The sequence below is a fragment of the Silene latifolia genome, chromosome 1 (assembly GCF_048544455.1).
Source record: "Silene latifolia isolate original U9 population chromosome 1, ASM4854445v1, whole genome shotgun sequence".
In the NCBI taxonomy this organism is placed as follows: Eukaryota; Viridiplantae; Streptophyta; class Magnoliopsida; order Caryophyllales; family Caryophyllaceae; genus Silene; species Silene latifolia.
In genome coordinates, this window is record NC_133526.1 from 112,485,298 (window position 1) to 112,497,654 (window position 12,357).

The 12,357-nt window shown below is 38.6% G+C and overlaps 1 protein-coding gene across 1 annotated transcript; it reads right to left on the reverse strand.

Annotated features, from left to right (window-relative positions):
• Positions 1-4,588: 4,588 nt before the first annotated feature.
• Positions 4,589-5,545, reverse strand: LOC141653237 (uncharacterized). Its single transcript, XM_074460943.1, has one exon. The coding sequence runs from the start codon at positions 5,543-5,545 to the stop codon at positions 4,589-4,591; it is 957 nt and encodes a 318-aa protein (XP_074317044.1).
• Between the last annotated feature and the right edge of the window lie 6,812 nt (positions 5,546-12,357).

Below are 12,357 nucleotides of genomic sequence, written 5' to 3' on the forward strand. Positions count from 1 at the left end.
TTAGGATTTTAATTAACTATTATTCTTATTATCACCATAACTCGACATATTTTCCATATAATTTATATTTTCCATATTCTCTATTTTATTTTTATTTCCTTATTTTTTATTTTCCTTATTTTCAAATTTCCTTACTTTCAAATTTCCTTATTTCCAAATTTCCTTATTTTCCAATATTCCTTATTTAAATCAATTTTCCAATTTCCATATTTTTTTTTTCCAATATTCTAATTTTCCTTATTTCATTTATTCTTTTCGTTTTCAAACTCTTTTGGGCATGTTTATGACGTAAATTCAAATATCATTTGTAATTTATTTCTTTATTTCATATTTATCTTGTATGATTTATTTACTTGGTTTTCACATGTAATTAATCTAACTTCCTAATTCGACCTAATTGTTTGCTAAATTACTTGTTCACCGACATAGTTAATTCTCACATGCTAGGATTAATCTATTGTTTGTTGCATTGCATGCATATAACCGACAACATATCGAGTACAAATGACTTCCCTAATCATTAGTAGAGGCCGCTATCGAGGCGGGCGGGATTAGGTGTTCATTAAAAGAACTTCCTAATACGTACCCTCACCCCTTACTCCAGATCTCTGTGAACATCCGTGTTCATTGGCATCCACGAGAGTCATTCTAGACATAGAATGCTAAGGGTAACGAGTTCTTAGTGTCTATGTCATTACTTTGTGTCTTGACATGACGCGAATTATTCGAACGGTTTCCAATTTTCCACAATAAATTGGTGGCGACTCCACAAATGTAAACGCTTGTTTCCCAAGCGCCCCCGTGGGCCCCCCGTGTCCACAGTTTGGCGACTCCACTGGGGAGTAATACACTTACGTGTTGCCAAGGGTGAAACTTGAACAAGGTTAGGAATAGTTTATATGAGACAGTTTTCGGTTTTCATTACTCGACCTTCTTAGGTCGTTTTATTCGGCCTTCCTAGGCCCAACCTAACCCATTCCACCAATCGTCCCGTCTGGACGGTCTAAATTCTTATCTGGGCTTAAGGATGGATTGCGATTGACGTCAACCATACCATGATGCTTACTCATGTTTGTATCAAGGGCTTTCACTGCTCGAGGAAATGGACTAGGAACCGGCCTTACTCATGTTCGGGGGGGACCTCTCCACAGACCAAGGGTTTGATTGCTCGGTATGGCAACCCACCTTTTTAAGGCAAAATCCTTTAAATGCACTCAACATACCGTTATAATGCCCATATATATGTTTGTATCATACTACCTCCGTACCAATCCAAAGGTAACACTTTCTTTAAATGTCCGTACCAATCCAAAGGTAACATACCATAAATGAACTGAAAAATGACAAAAATACCCTCATTTCATCCTTAAATTTACATAAAAACTAAGTTATGGCCCACACACCAACCCAACATTAAACCCACTTACCTCATTAATTACTTACACCAACCCAACATTTAACACAATTAAACCCATTAAACAAACCCACCCACCCATTAACCTTTCCCTCCAAAAATCCTAATCCACCCAACCAACTTCCATTATCTCGAAACTTCTCTCATCTCCCTCCTTCTCTGTGTAAACGATCTACCATTCTCCACAAACCCTAACTCCCTTCTTCTCTACCCCTCCATTTTTCTAACTAGATCTAACTCCCTTCTTTCCCTTCTTTCGTCATACTGCATCTCCTTTCATCAATTATGTCATCTAAAAAGCCCCATTCCATCAGGAACAATAGTAAAGCTCCATCTTACCATGATTCTCTGGAGCATTTGTTATTCATACCCGGTGTTGGGCATGTTGCCCCTGATTCTTATTCCGGTTATGGATCGCTTTTAAATTCTGATGTTGACGATGAATCTGAGGCTACATCGGCTTTATATGATGAGTCAAATATAATCGTTCCTGATTCTATCACTGAGGATGTCTCTGATTATTGTGAGAAAATTGGTACAAATGTTGATGTTGATGCATGTTTTGATGAGGGGAGGATTTTTCCGAAATCTGTTACCACAAGTGATGAGAAGTTCAACAAATTTTGTTACAATTTCTGTGAAAAGAAGAGGAAAAGAGAGGAGGAACATGCGAGGAAATTAGAGGAGGAAATGAAAGGTAAATGTTAAAATCCATTTAATTGTTTGTTTATGTTTTACTCCTTATTTATTGTTTTTAGTAGAAAAATTAGAGCCTTTTTATCCTGCTTAAGTACTGATACAATCCCTCTTTAGTTTTGAAGGTATTGTTAGGAAATCATATTTTAAATATCACATATTTTAGTTTAAAGTTTTAGTCATAAAAACTTAAAGATCTTATGCATGCAAAACTAGAATAAGAGTAAGGAAAAATCGTTTCATACCATATGAATATTTCGGTTTTATGGGCACCAACAAGATCTCCTTCTTGTTAGTTCTTGAGCTTTCCAACAATGGATGAACAAGATTCAAGTTTAGAATCTCTCTCAAAAGCATATACCCAAGGAAACCTCTTAATAACTAATATTATTATGATCTAGTAATAATATTAATCTAGCTTAAATATTTGACCCAAAATATTGACTTTGATCTCCTCTATTTCGGTTTAGAGGAGAGGATTTTTTGTGTGTTTTTATTTCTCTAAAATTTCACAAGTTGTAGAAAGAAATACATTTTTCACACTAGAAAAAATATGAGTTCAAGTGTGTATGAATAAAAATGATAGAGGAAAAACTCTATCATTACACTAGGCAAAACCGGTTGGAGGAGGGAAGGTAGCCAATGATTGAGGCCAACTTTCTTCCCAAGAACTACTAGGCATGCATGGCTACATATAGAGTGTAATAATTGTGTTTTTCCCTTATTAAAATAATCAACACAATTTATGCACTAATACCCTCTAATTTTCGGTACACTTGAGATAAAATGGGTAGTCCATTTTATTTTGTCATTTGTCAATTGTGACATATGTGACATGTTACTTGACATGTGAATTTGTAATGTATTTTTAACATATTAAAAATCAACATACTCATAAAATATGCCATATACAAAATCCACTAGTAATTCGTAATCACTTGTACCAAAATGGTTTATCAAATTATAAATTACAACGTCTTGTATTTACAATAAATTATTCATCCAATTTCAATTGTTTCGTAAACAATAATTTTATCTAAGTAATAAAACAATTCAATTACTTAGACCGTATCTAATATAATCGAATTACAATAAGACACATTAATTTCACTCACAAAATCATCCGTCAATTTTAAGCAATTTAATTAACTCGTATCGGCATATGATTAATTAAATAATCAATTAAGAATATTTCCCTATAGGTATGACCTAAGGGGATCAACTGATCACCACCGTCGCACGACAGTAATGTCAAACTCTAGTCAGCCAATCATTACCGATATGTGTGGACCAGTTGACTGTAAAATTATTACATCCCACATGTATTCTTAAAATGAGATTTAAACATGTGATCATCGTGATCGACAGTTGTGATCGCATTATTGTCGGAGGACACATATTCCAACAGGTATGCCTGTCACTGAGGAAGTTGTTGATTCTGTTGATTTGTCATCAAAAACTGTGAAGTTCAACAATTTTTATGCTAGATGCTTAGAAAAGATGAAATCTGGTAAAAAAGGAGGTTAATTTCTCAATCTGATTTAGTTAATTTCTCAATCTGATTTAATTGATTATTTGTGTTTTGTGTTATGTAGTTGATCAATTGTGAACTGTTGAATCCCTCAATCTCATTTCTCAATCATGCTTGTTGAATTCAACCACTTAAATCATGCTTGTTGCATTAAACTACGGCCTAACAGTTCTGTGTTCACTCTGTTTTGCTTACAAATTCAGTAGTTGGTCTTTGCTGTTCTCGCTGCTGTTATCTCTGCTGTTCTCGCTGCTGTTCTATCTGCTGTTCTATCTGCTGTTCTCTCTGCTGTTCTTTCTGGTGTTCTCTCTGCTGCTCTTTCTGCTGTTCTCTCTGTTGTTCTTTCTGTTGTTCTCTCTGGTGTCACCCAATGATGACCACTTTGAGGGTATTTGCTGCTGTTAAATGATATCTTACCCCATAAAATGACCAGTTCATGCCACCCCAATCTTAGATTGGTTAAGGAGGCATGAACTGGAAGCTTTTGTAAGCTCAATGATGAGAGCGTCTTAGACCCTGAGAGCTTATTTTGTGACCCAATGAAACATTCTGTGAGGGTCTAAGTTCATTCAACTAGTGTCTTAACCCTATGTATACATGTTAACTTTATGACACCCCAATCTTAGATTGGTTAAGGAGGCATTAAGTGAACAAATTTAAGCTCAATGATAAGAGGGTCTTAGTCCCTGAGAGCTTAAGTTGCTGCTGTCACCAATGATGTGGTATTGTCTGTATGATGAGAAGAATGACTACATTGAACCACCAAGTTGCCCTAAAATGAACATTAATTGAACTTAAGTGAAAGTCTTAACATTTCTTAAATTCATTACACATGATTACATATGATTTCACTAATCCAAAATTAAATCCACTAATCATTGGGTAAGATGTTTAGGTAGTTAACATACAGAACAAAATCTAACAATTGTTCTGATAATGTTTCCTACCTAAACATCAAACCAAAACAGATCTCCTACATCATCCATTTCTGATGTTACACTCATCTGAAGCAATTCCTCTTCCCCTGGAATATTTTCATGCACTGTAAATAATTGAGGTACTCCCTCTCTTAGCTCATGAAGATCACTGCCATGCTCATGAGTATCCAAATATACTAAACATTGAATTACTAAGTTTGCATCAACTGTGAGATTTGTTGGGAGTATTCCTTGTCTCAATTGTGACTCCTTGCTCATATGAGGAATCTTGAAGTCATTGTGTCCCCTACATTTCATGATTTCCAGCATGACTGATTGTAGAGTAAGATAATTGAAGTTCAACTTCATTGATTCATGGTCTATAAAAGCTGTCATAACATTATTCACTAATTCATCAACTGTGGAGGCAACTTCATCATTCTGAAGTGTTTGTAAAGACCTAAAAAATCCTAAATCATTTATGTTCAAATCAGGGCTATTAGGTGGTTGAAAAACTAAGTGAATATCAAAACCATCTGAGGTGGCAGCAGTCCTAAAATCTGGGTCAAGGTCAGATATATGTGGTCTTGCATTATCTTGTTGAATGAATATTGTCTTACTTGCATTAGCAGGCCACTTTGCCTTGATTGCTGGAATTATTTTCTGAATGATACAATCTTTTGTAACTTGTCTTGTAATGGATTCAACTGCCTTTGTCACTATTGTCCCTGCATCCCTATGTTTTGATTTCCTTGCTGCTGGTACATATTCAATGTAAAGCCATACTCGTATCTTCCCATAAAAAAGAAGGTCACCATTTTCTCCATAAATTGGCCTGGCCACTGCACACATGAACATGACTTTGGTTATGTACCTCTTCGATTGGCATGAACGATATGGTTCCTCTTCACCTGGAACAATGTAGTAAGTATCCGTCGTTGTTGTCAGGTAAAACCACTTCTCGTCAATGTGAATTTGACATGACATATCTTTGAACTTGATGAGATTTTGACCAAGGTCTACATAAATTGAGGCAAGTGGAAACAAAAGCCTTTGTATTTTGTTTGAATCTGTCAAGGCTGGGTGTATTGGGTTGCTATGTCTTTTTAATTCACCTTTTTCGACCCAACGTTGGACCGTACCATGTCCAACTTTCAGTTTTTTTGTTATTTTATGAATTGATGAACGGTTCTTGAATGGTAAGCTCTTTATCATCTCAATATTGATAGGCACTTTTGGTTTATTAGTGTTGCCCAACCGATGTGATGGTAAGTGGATTACTTTCTCCGCTAAGATCTTCTCTTTCGCTCTACTCTACCATAACCAAATCGTCTTCCGAGTGACACCGTATTTTGCTGCCACTTCAGAAATTTTTCCCCTAAAAGGGATACCTTTAGCTGAATTAGCTAACAAAAAATGAGCTATTTCATCCTTTTCATCAAATGTTAAGTTGGTTTTTCCCACTACTAATGTGTTTTGTTCTACTAACTGTTTTGTTGGTTTTTTTCAGGAAGTAAAAAAGGTTGATGGTTTTGGTGGTGAAAAGGAGGATGAAGATAGGAACTGATTATGGTGGTTATTGTGTAGTTTTGCACTAATGTATAGGTGTAATATTGGATTGAAGTTGTAATATGTGGTGTAATAGATGATGTAATAGATGATGTAATAGTGTGGTGTAGTAAGTTCAGAAAGAAAAGGCGCCAATATCAAATTTTTGGCTAAAATTTTCCCACGCACTAGGCTGCTGATCTGCTTTATTCATTTTTATGCAAGTGGTTACTTTGTTTATGGAAATGATTAACTTTCTACTTTATGTTAATTGTCCTTGTGTATTTTTTTACATTTTTAGCTTGCTTTTCCCTTTTGCCCTCACTTTTTCTCTCCTTTCTTGGTTTCCCCCATTTCCCCTATGTTACCTTTGGATTGGTATGGAGGGAGTATACGTGATCACCGTTTTGTAAACAAAACCATGACGAAATTTTGTAAAATAAAATCCTTTTCAAAATGTAAACATTTTCAAAACAGCACAAATTAAGCCGAAACTCTGTCCAATTGTCGAGTCAAACTTTGGGCCTCAAACCCATTTCAAAACCCGCGCAAAAAAAAACCAAAAAAAGAACAAAAACATTTTAAACCAAAATATTTTCCAACCATGTAAATGTAAATATGTAAATTCAATTGGGCTAAGTTAGAGTCAAAATTCAAACCGACTATGTCCTAGTCGAAACTCCGTCGAGTCATGAACCTGTCTTCCTTTACATTTTGGGTCTTTTCAAATTCAAGTCAAGTCCTAAGGCGTCACGCCGTCATTTTGGACCCCCATACCCCAATTCAGTTGGGATCTAAACATTTTCGACACCTCGAGTCACACGAGTCTCAATGGGCCTCATATTTGAGTCTAAACTACAATAGTCTTCTTAACACCTATAAGAAAACCTCGAGTCCAGAATCAATACGTGTCATCAATCCCGTCAGTAAGTTTCACTCCGTCAAAAGTTAACACTTGAGTCTCAAATTACAGTCAAGCACCGTGAATTCAAACACGAGAAGTCGCTCACGACATTTCACGAATTCAAAAGTCAAGTCTAGATTTGTCATCTTGTCCCTTCCTTTGTTTGTTGCCTTAGTATGTGTGATCCCATGTCGAATCGAGTTGTAATGCGCATCATTTCTGTCGAGTAGGGATCCAGCATGTTCCGTCAGTCAGCAAGGTCACGAAGCAGTTCAAGCCACAATCACCGTGTCTCTCCAAGACGTTTATGCCATGGTCCTACGAGTTCAAGCTACAGTGGAAAATTTGAGCATTCGCGTCCTCACCCTCGAGAATGGAATGGTGGAAAAGAACACGCCACCTAGAGAAACCTCTAGTCTAGGTCGTCCAAAGCTTACCTCTTGCAATAACCATCGTCCTAGAAAGCAGAAAACAGCTGAAAGGAAACCTGGGAGGCATCAAAGGGTGCTTACCGATTTAGGCATGTCTTATGCCGATGCTTTGAAGAGACTCTATGCCCAAGGAAAGCTACATCCAATAGGACCGACTCCAGATCCACCTCTAGAGAAACAGTTAAACCTCTGGAAGGGCAACAAATACTGCTTATATCACCAAGGTAGTGGTCATGATATTGAAGAGTGTTTTCTCTTGAAACACACCATCCAAGATATGATCAAAGAGGGCAAGCTTCCTAAGCCACCTTCTATCGGGCAATCTAAGAAAATCGACCCTCTTGGGTCTAATATCATTAAACATGACGAAGAATCATTCCTAGACTGTTCTCACCTCCTCGCTCCTCATGATAGCGAAGATATCAATGTCCTTGAAGACGACGATATCCAGAGTGGAATGGTCATGCTTTCTATTGCCTTCAACAATAAATTCTCCAAAATAGAGGGAGCTATTGATAGCCTAAACTCTCGACTTTCCAACATGGAGAACCAGTTTGCTGAAATGGGTAAGAAGCTTGATGTCCAACCTCTCAAGATGAAAAGTTTCCACACAAACCCTCAACCTGACAGTCCTAAAGCAACAAATAAGCAACGTATCTCTAGTTCTTCTCATCCAAGAATCAAAATCAACAAAGACAACCTCATGAAGCCTTCGTCAAAGAAACCTAACAACCCTCGCAGGTCCTAGCCTTGAACAAATTATCCCCTTTAGGTCTTCTTCAACCTATACGACCTACACCAGATCCAGAAAAGAAGTCTAGGTTCTGGGATGAGAATGCCTATTGTCAATATCACAGGGGCAGGGGACATGATACTGAGGTGTGCCATAAGTTCAAGCACGTGATCCAAGATATGATCGAAAGCGGGAAATTGTCCCTCTCAACCTTTAACTCACACGGCAAGTTAGGCAATCCTCATGGATATGCCACTTATCAGGAAACTTTTCTTGGCCGTTATCCTTCTAGTGTTCCCAATGATGAGGACGGGGTGCTCAAATGGGTGAATGCTCAAGGACAGATGGCGAAGCCAGTTGCCAGAAGAATAAATCTTCAAGCATGGGCCGATGATTACGAGTCTAGATCTAAGATCGAGTCAAAGTCTGAGTCCGAGTCTTAGGCTTTCTTTCCCATTTTAAGTGTCTTTCTTCGCGTCCATTACTCATTTCAATAAAAGTACACTTTTTAATCCACATATTCTATCATGCTATCCTATCTCTTCCTTTATCCTTTTCCTGTGACAACAAGAATTGATTTGAGACATTTTAAAACGAACAAAGCATGACAGTCAATGTGAGTTCACTTAGATGATGTTCCGTTCTATGTTATAGAGGACCTGAAACTCCGTGTTCTTTTCTTACCTATTCCATGTCTAGCAATAGAAACCTCACTATACCTCAGTTTAAGACGAGCCTATCTCAAGAGATTCTAGGACGAATCCGGACCGTATCCCTTGTTAACAATCCATGACGGAAGGCAAGCCCATTTCCCACAATAAACAACCCCTGTTACTAAAGACCAACCTGTTTCACACCAAAGGTGCTAGCCTAGCCCAAATCCATGGTAACAAGAAAATTCAAGACAATATGAGCCATGATCAAAGATAAAGGCTCAATCAAGAGAAATTACCAAGATCTATATCCAAGACAAAAGAGTCAAAGGAAAAGGCTCGATCAATCAAGTCAAAGTCAATATCCAAAGTCAAAGTTATCCTCAAAAACCTGAATCAACAATTTGAGCAAAGGCCGAGATATATTCCAGACCCAGAATCTGAGTCTAAATCAAGAACGAGTATGAAATTAAATGCTGAACGAAATACTGCTGAATTCTATATAGAATCAAGACACGAATGAAGATGGTCAGCTAACACCCTCACTTAGCCTTTCACAAATTACACACCCTAAGTCCTTCTCGATACCGTTACGGGGAGACAGTTAGGAATTTTGAGAATCCTCTCAAGCTCCTCAAGTATACCCATCCTTTAGGGCCAAGACATGGAAACTTGATCCCGCATCAATTAACCTACCTTTATGTACTCAGGCTACATCAAGCCAAGAGACTCTATTTCCAAGCCACATTACAAGCTGTAATCCCATCTAGCCTTAACTCCACAAAATAAAGCTCCAGAGATTTGTTTCATCAACGCCTCTTATTATCGAGCTCCACATTCCAAATATCCAATCCAGTTTCACCTTGACCCAGACACGGAGTCTTCAAATACTTTGCTACTTAGAACGGAACATACCCATATCATCCTTAGGGTTCACTTTTAGGTGTGCTCACACGACAAGGAAATTTTTACAAACTTAATTATACCTCTTTGGTCTATGATCAGAGGGAGTTATCTCAAATCAATTCTTCGAGTCACCAAAGAAATATACTCTCCTGACCCGTGCACTTTAAGGCCCTGACAACATAAGCTTAGGCACACACCTGAACTACGAGCGTGGTTTGATTTCACCTCTTCAGGTGAATATGTAGGCAGTCCTCTCTTACACAAGAAGGATACAATCACATAACCCAAACAAAATTAACCAAACCCCAGAACTATGAGCTGGTTTGATTTCACTTCACGTGAATACGTAGGCAGTCCTCAAGGGCACAACCATCCCACTTTTAACTTCCAACCTCAATTATCAATCAACCCAACCATCAACTTTCAACCTCAATTACCATCCCTTTCATAACCTTCCAACCACAATTTACATTTTTACCTCTTTACTGGGAGCTCCTTTTTGTCGCCCAATCTCCCTTTTACCAAATTCCAAAGTCATCTTCTCATCCTGGGGGCTTCTCTTCTGAGATGCCACCCCTCCTTTATTCCTCTCTTATTTTTAAGTCTAGCTAGTGCTCGGTCTGGACGATGACAAAGGTCTTAGATCGATTCTCGAAGTTATCGTGCCTCCAGAGGGGTCTCTTTTACAGCTAGACAATGTCAAAAGACATCCGAGTAGACAATTGATCCATAGCTCATGCCTTGTCTTTATATGCCGCCATTATCCTTGCAATTCTTCTACCTTTGGAACTGATACGCGCTGTCACCCATACTTGGCTAGGGGTTGCGCATACTTAGGCAAAGTCTGTTAAGGTCATCCCCTGTGTCGCGTCAAATCTAAGTCAGTGTTGCGTCAGTATATCGTCTTGCATCCTAGTAAGTCGATGTCATTTCAAGTCCTGTGACAAAAGCCCATTGAATGTGCATAACGCATTACAAACAAAAAATTTCTTTAAGCAAGTTTTAAATAACCTTTATAAAGAAACAAATTTTGCAAAACCCATGTGCTTCCTCATTTGAGGTCCATGTGCTGATTGCTTTTGTGTGTTTCCTCATGTGTTTATGTGCTATTTGCCTATTAGATTGTGTTCTTGTGTGGCTACTAACCAAGCAGGTAAGTATCAGAAGCAGTGCTCGCTCCAACTGGGGGCTTCGCTCAAGTATACATTCTTCCCATGACGATCAAGATGTTCCTAAATCGTCAATATATTACCCAACGAGAGTTCGCTTGAGACCGACGCAAGCAAATTCCCCAACAGTTTCTACCAACGTCCTGCTACCCTCAACATTTTTGTTTCCTCACGGAGTTCTGCAAAGGTGTCGTTCTCCAGAAGTTCTCAAACCAGCGCTTCCTTCTTTAGGTTCGTAAACCCAAAGTTAGGATTCTTACCCCCTAGATTCTTAGATCCCAAAGTGGCTTCCTTTAGGTTCATAAGCCTTTAAGCTCCCACACTAACGTCCTTAGGTTCATAAACCCATAAATCCTTTTGGAGTTCTCATACCTCAGAAAGCTTAAACGCACGCGTTTAAAACAAGAATTAGTAACCCGGTAGTTCCTGAACTTAACCCTAGGATCCCAATTTCTCTTAGGTTCACAAGCCTTTAAGTTCCCATACCAGCCTGTCCTTTTAGGTTCATATACCCATCTTCATACACCCAGCTCTTTAGGTTCCCAAACTCCCTAGAGTTCAAACGCTTCTACCTTTAGGATCATAATCCTTTAGGATCACCTTTTATTAGAGTTCCTACATCCAAACCTTCGTTACTGTGGAGATAGCCACCTACACGCCAAGCCAATCCGTGGACGTATAGCGGTCTTTTGAAAGCCACGCTCGGCGGCGTAAAAATGTTTTCGACCGGATCGTTTTAGATCGGTCGGTTTCGTCTCGGCAAGGGTCTCGAAACGATTAGAGATGTTCGGAGTCGCCACCAAGTATTTGTGGGATGCTTGGAACCCGTTCGAATCCACTTTATACCTCGGTCAAATGAAGCACAAAGCAGTGTTTGACATAGGTACTAAAGATAAGGAATCGTCCCTCTTTAGCATCCTATCTCTAGAATGACTCTCGTACGCCCTGGATAAGGTCGTCCACTATCCAAAGTTTCTGAGTAAGAGATGAAGGTACGTATTGGGAAGCCCTTTAATCAGACACCCAATCCTGCCCGCGGTAGCTGCCTCTACTGATCGATCTTGGTTGGTTGAATGCAAAAGTTGATAAAACGGTTTAAATGCATGAATGCGCATCCGATAGTTTAAACCTAACATGTGAGAGCTTTCTAAGTCGGTTGATTTAATCTAAATATCAAGTATAAGATGTCAAGTTGGATTTATGGTTGATTTGCATGCAAGACGAAAATTAAACATCCATTTACCAAATAAGATTTATGGTGCATAACGTGATCCATTTGTCTTAGTAAGGCATTTTGTAAATATGGTATTTGAATGAGCAAATTAGTCGTCTGATCCATCCTATATCCGGGTTAGCCGGAGTCAGGATCGTCCTAGACCAACGCTGGAAGGGGAACAGGCCCTGCATCAGGCAGCCAGAAGAGGCGCGAGCCTATTGGCGATGTAAGGGGGTCTC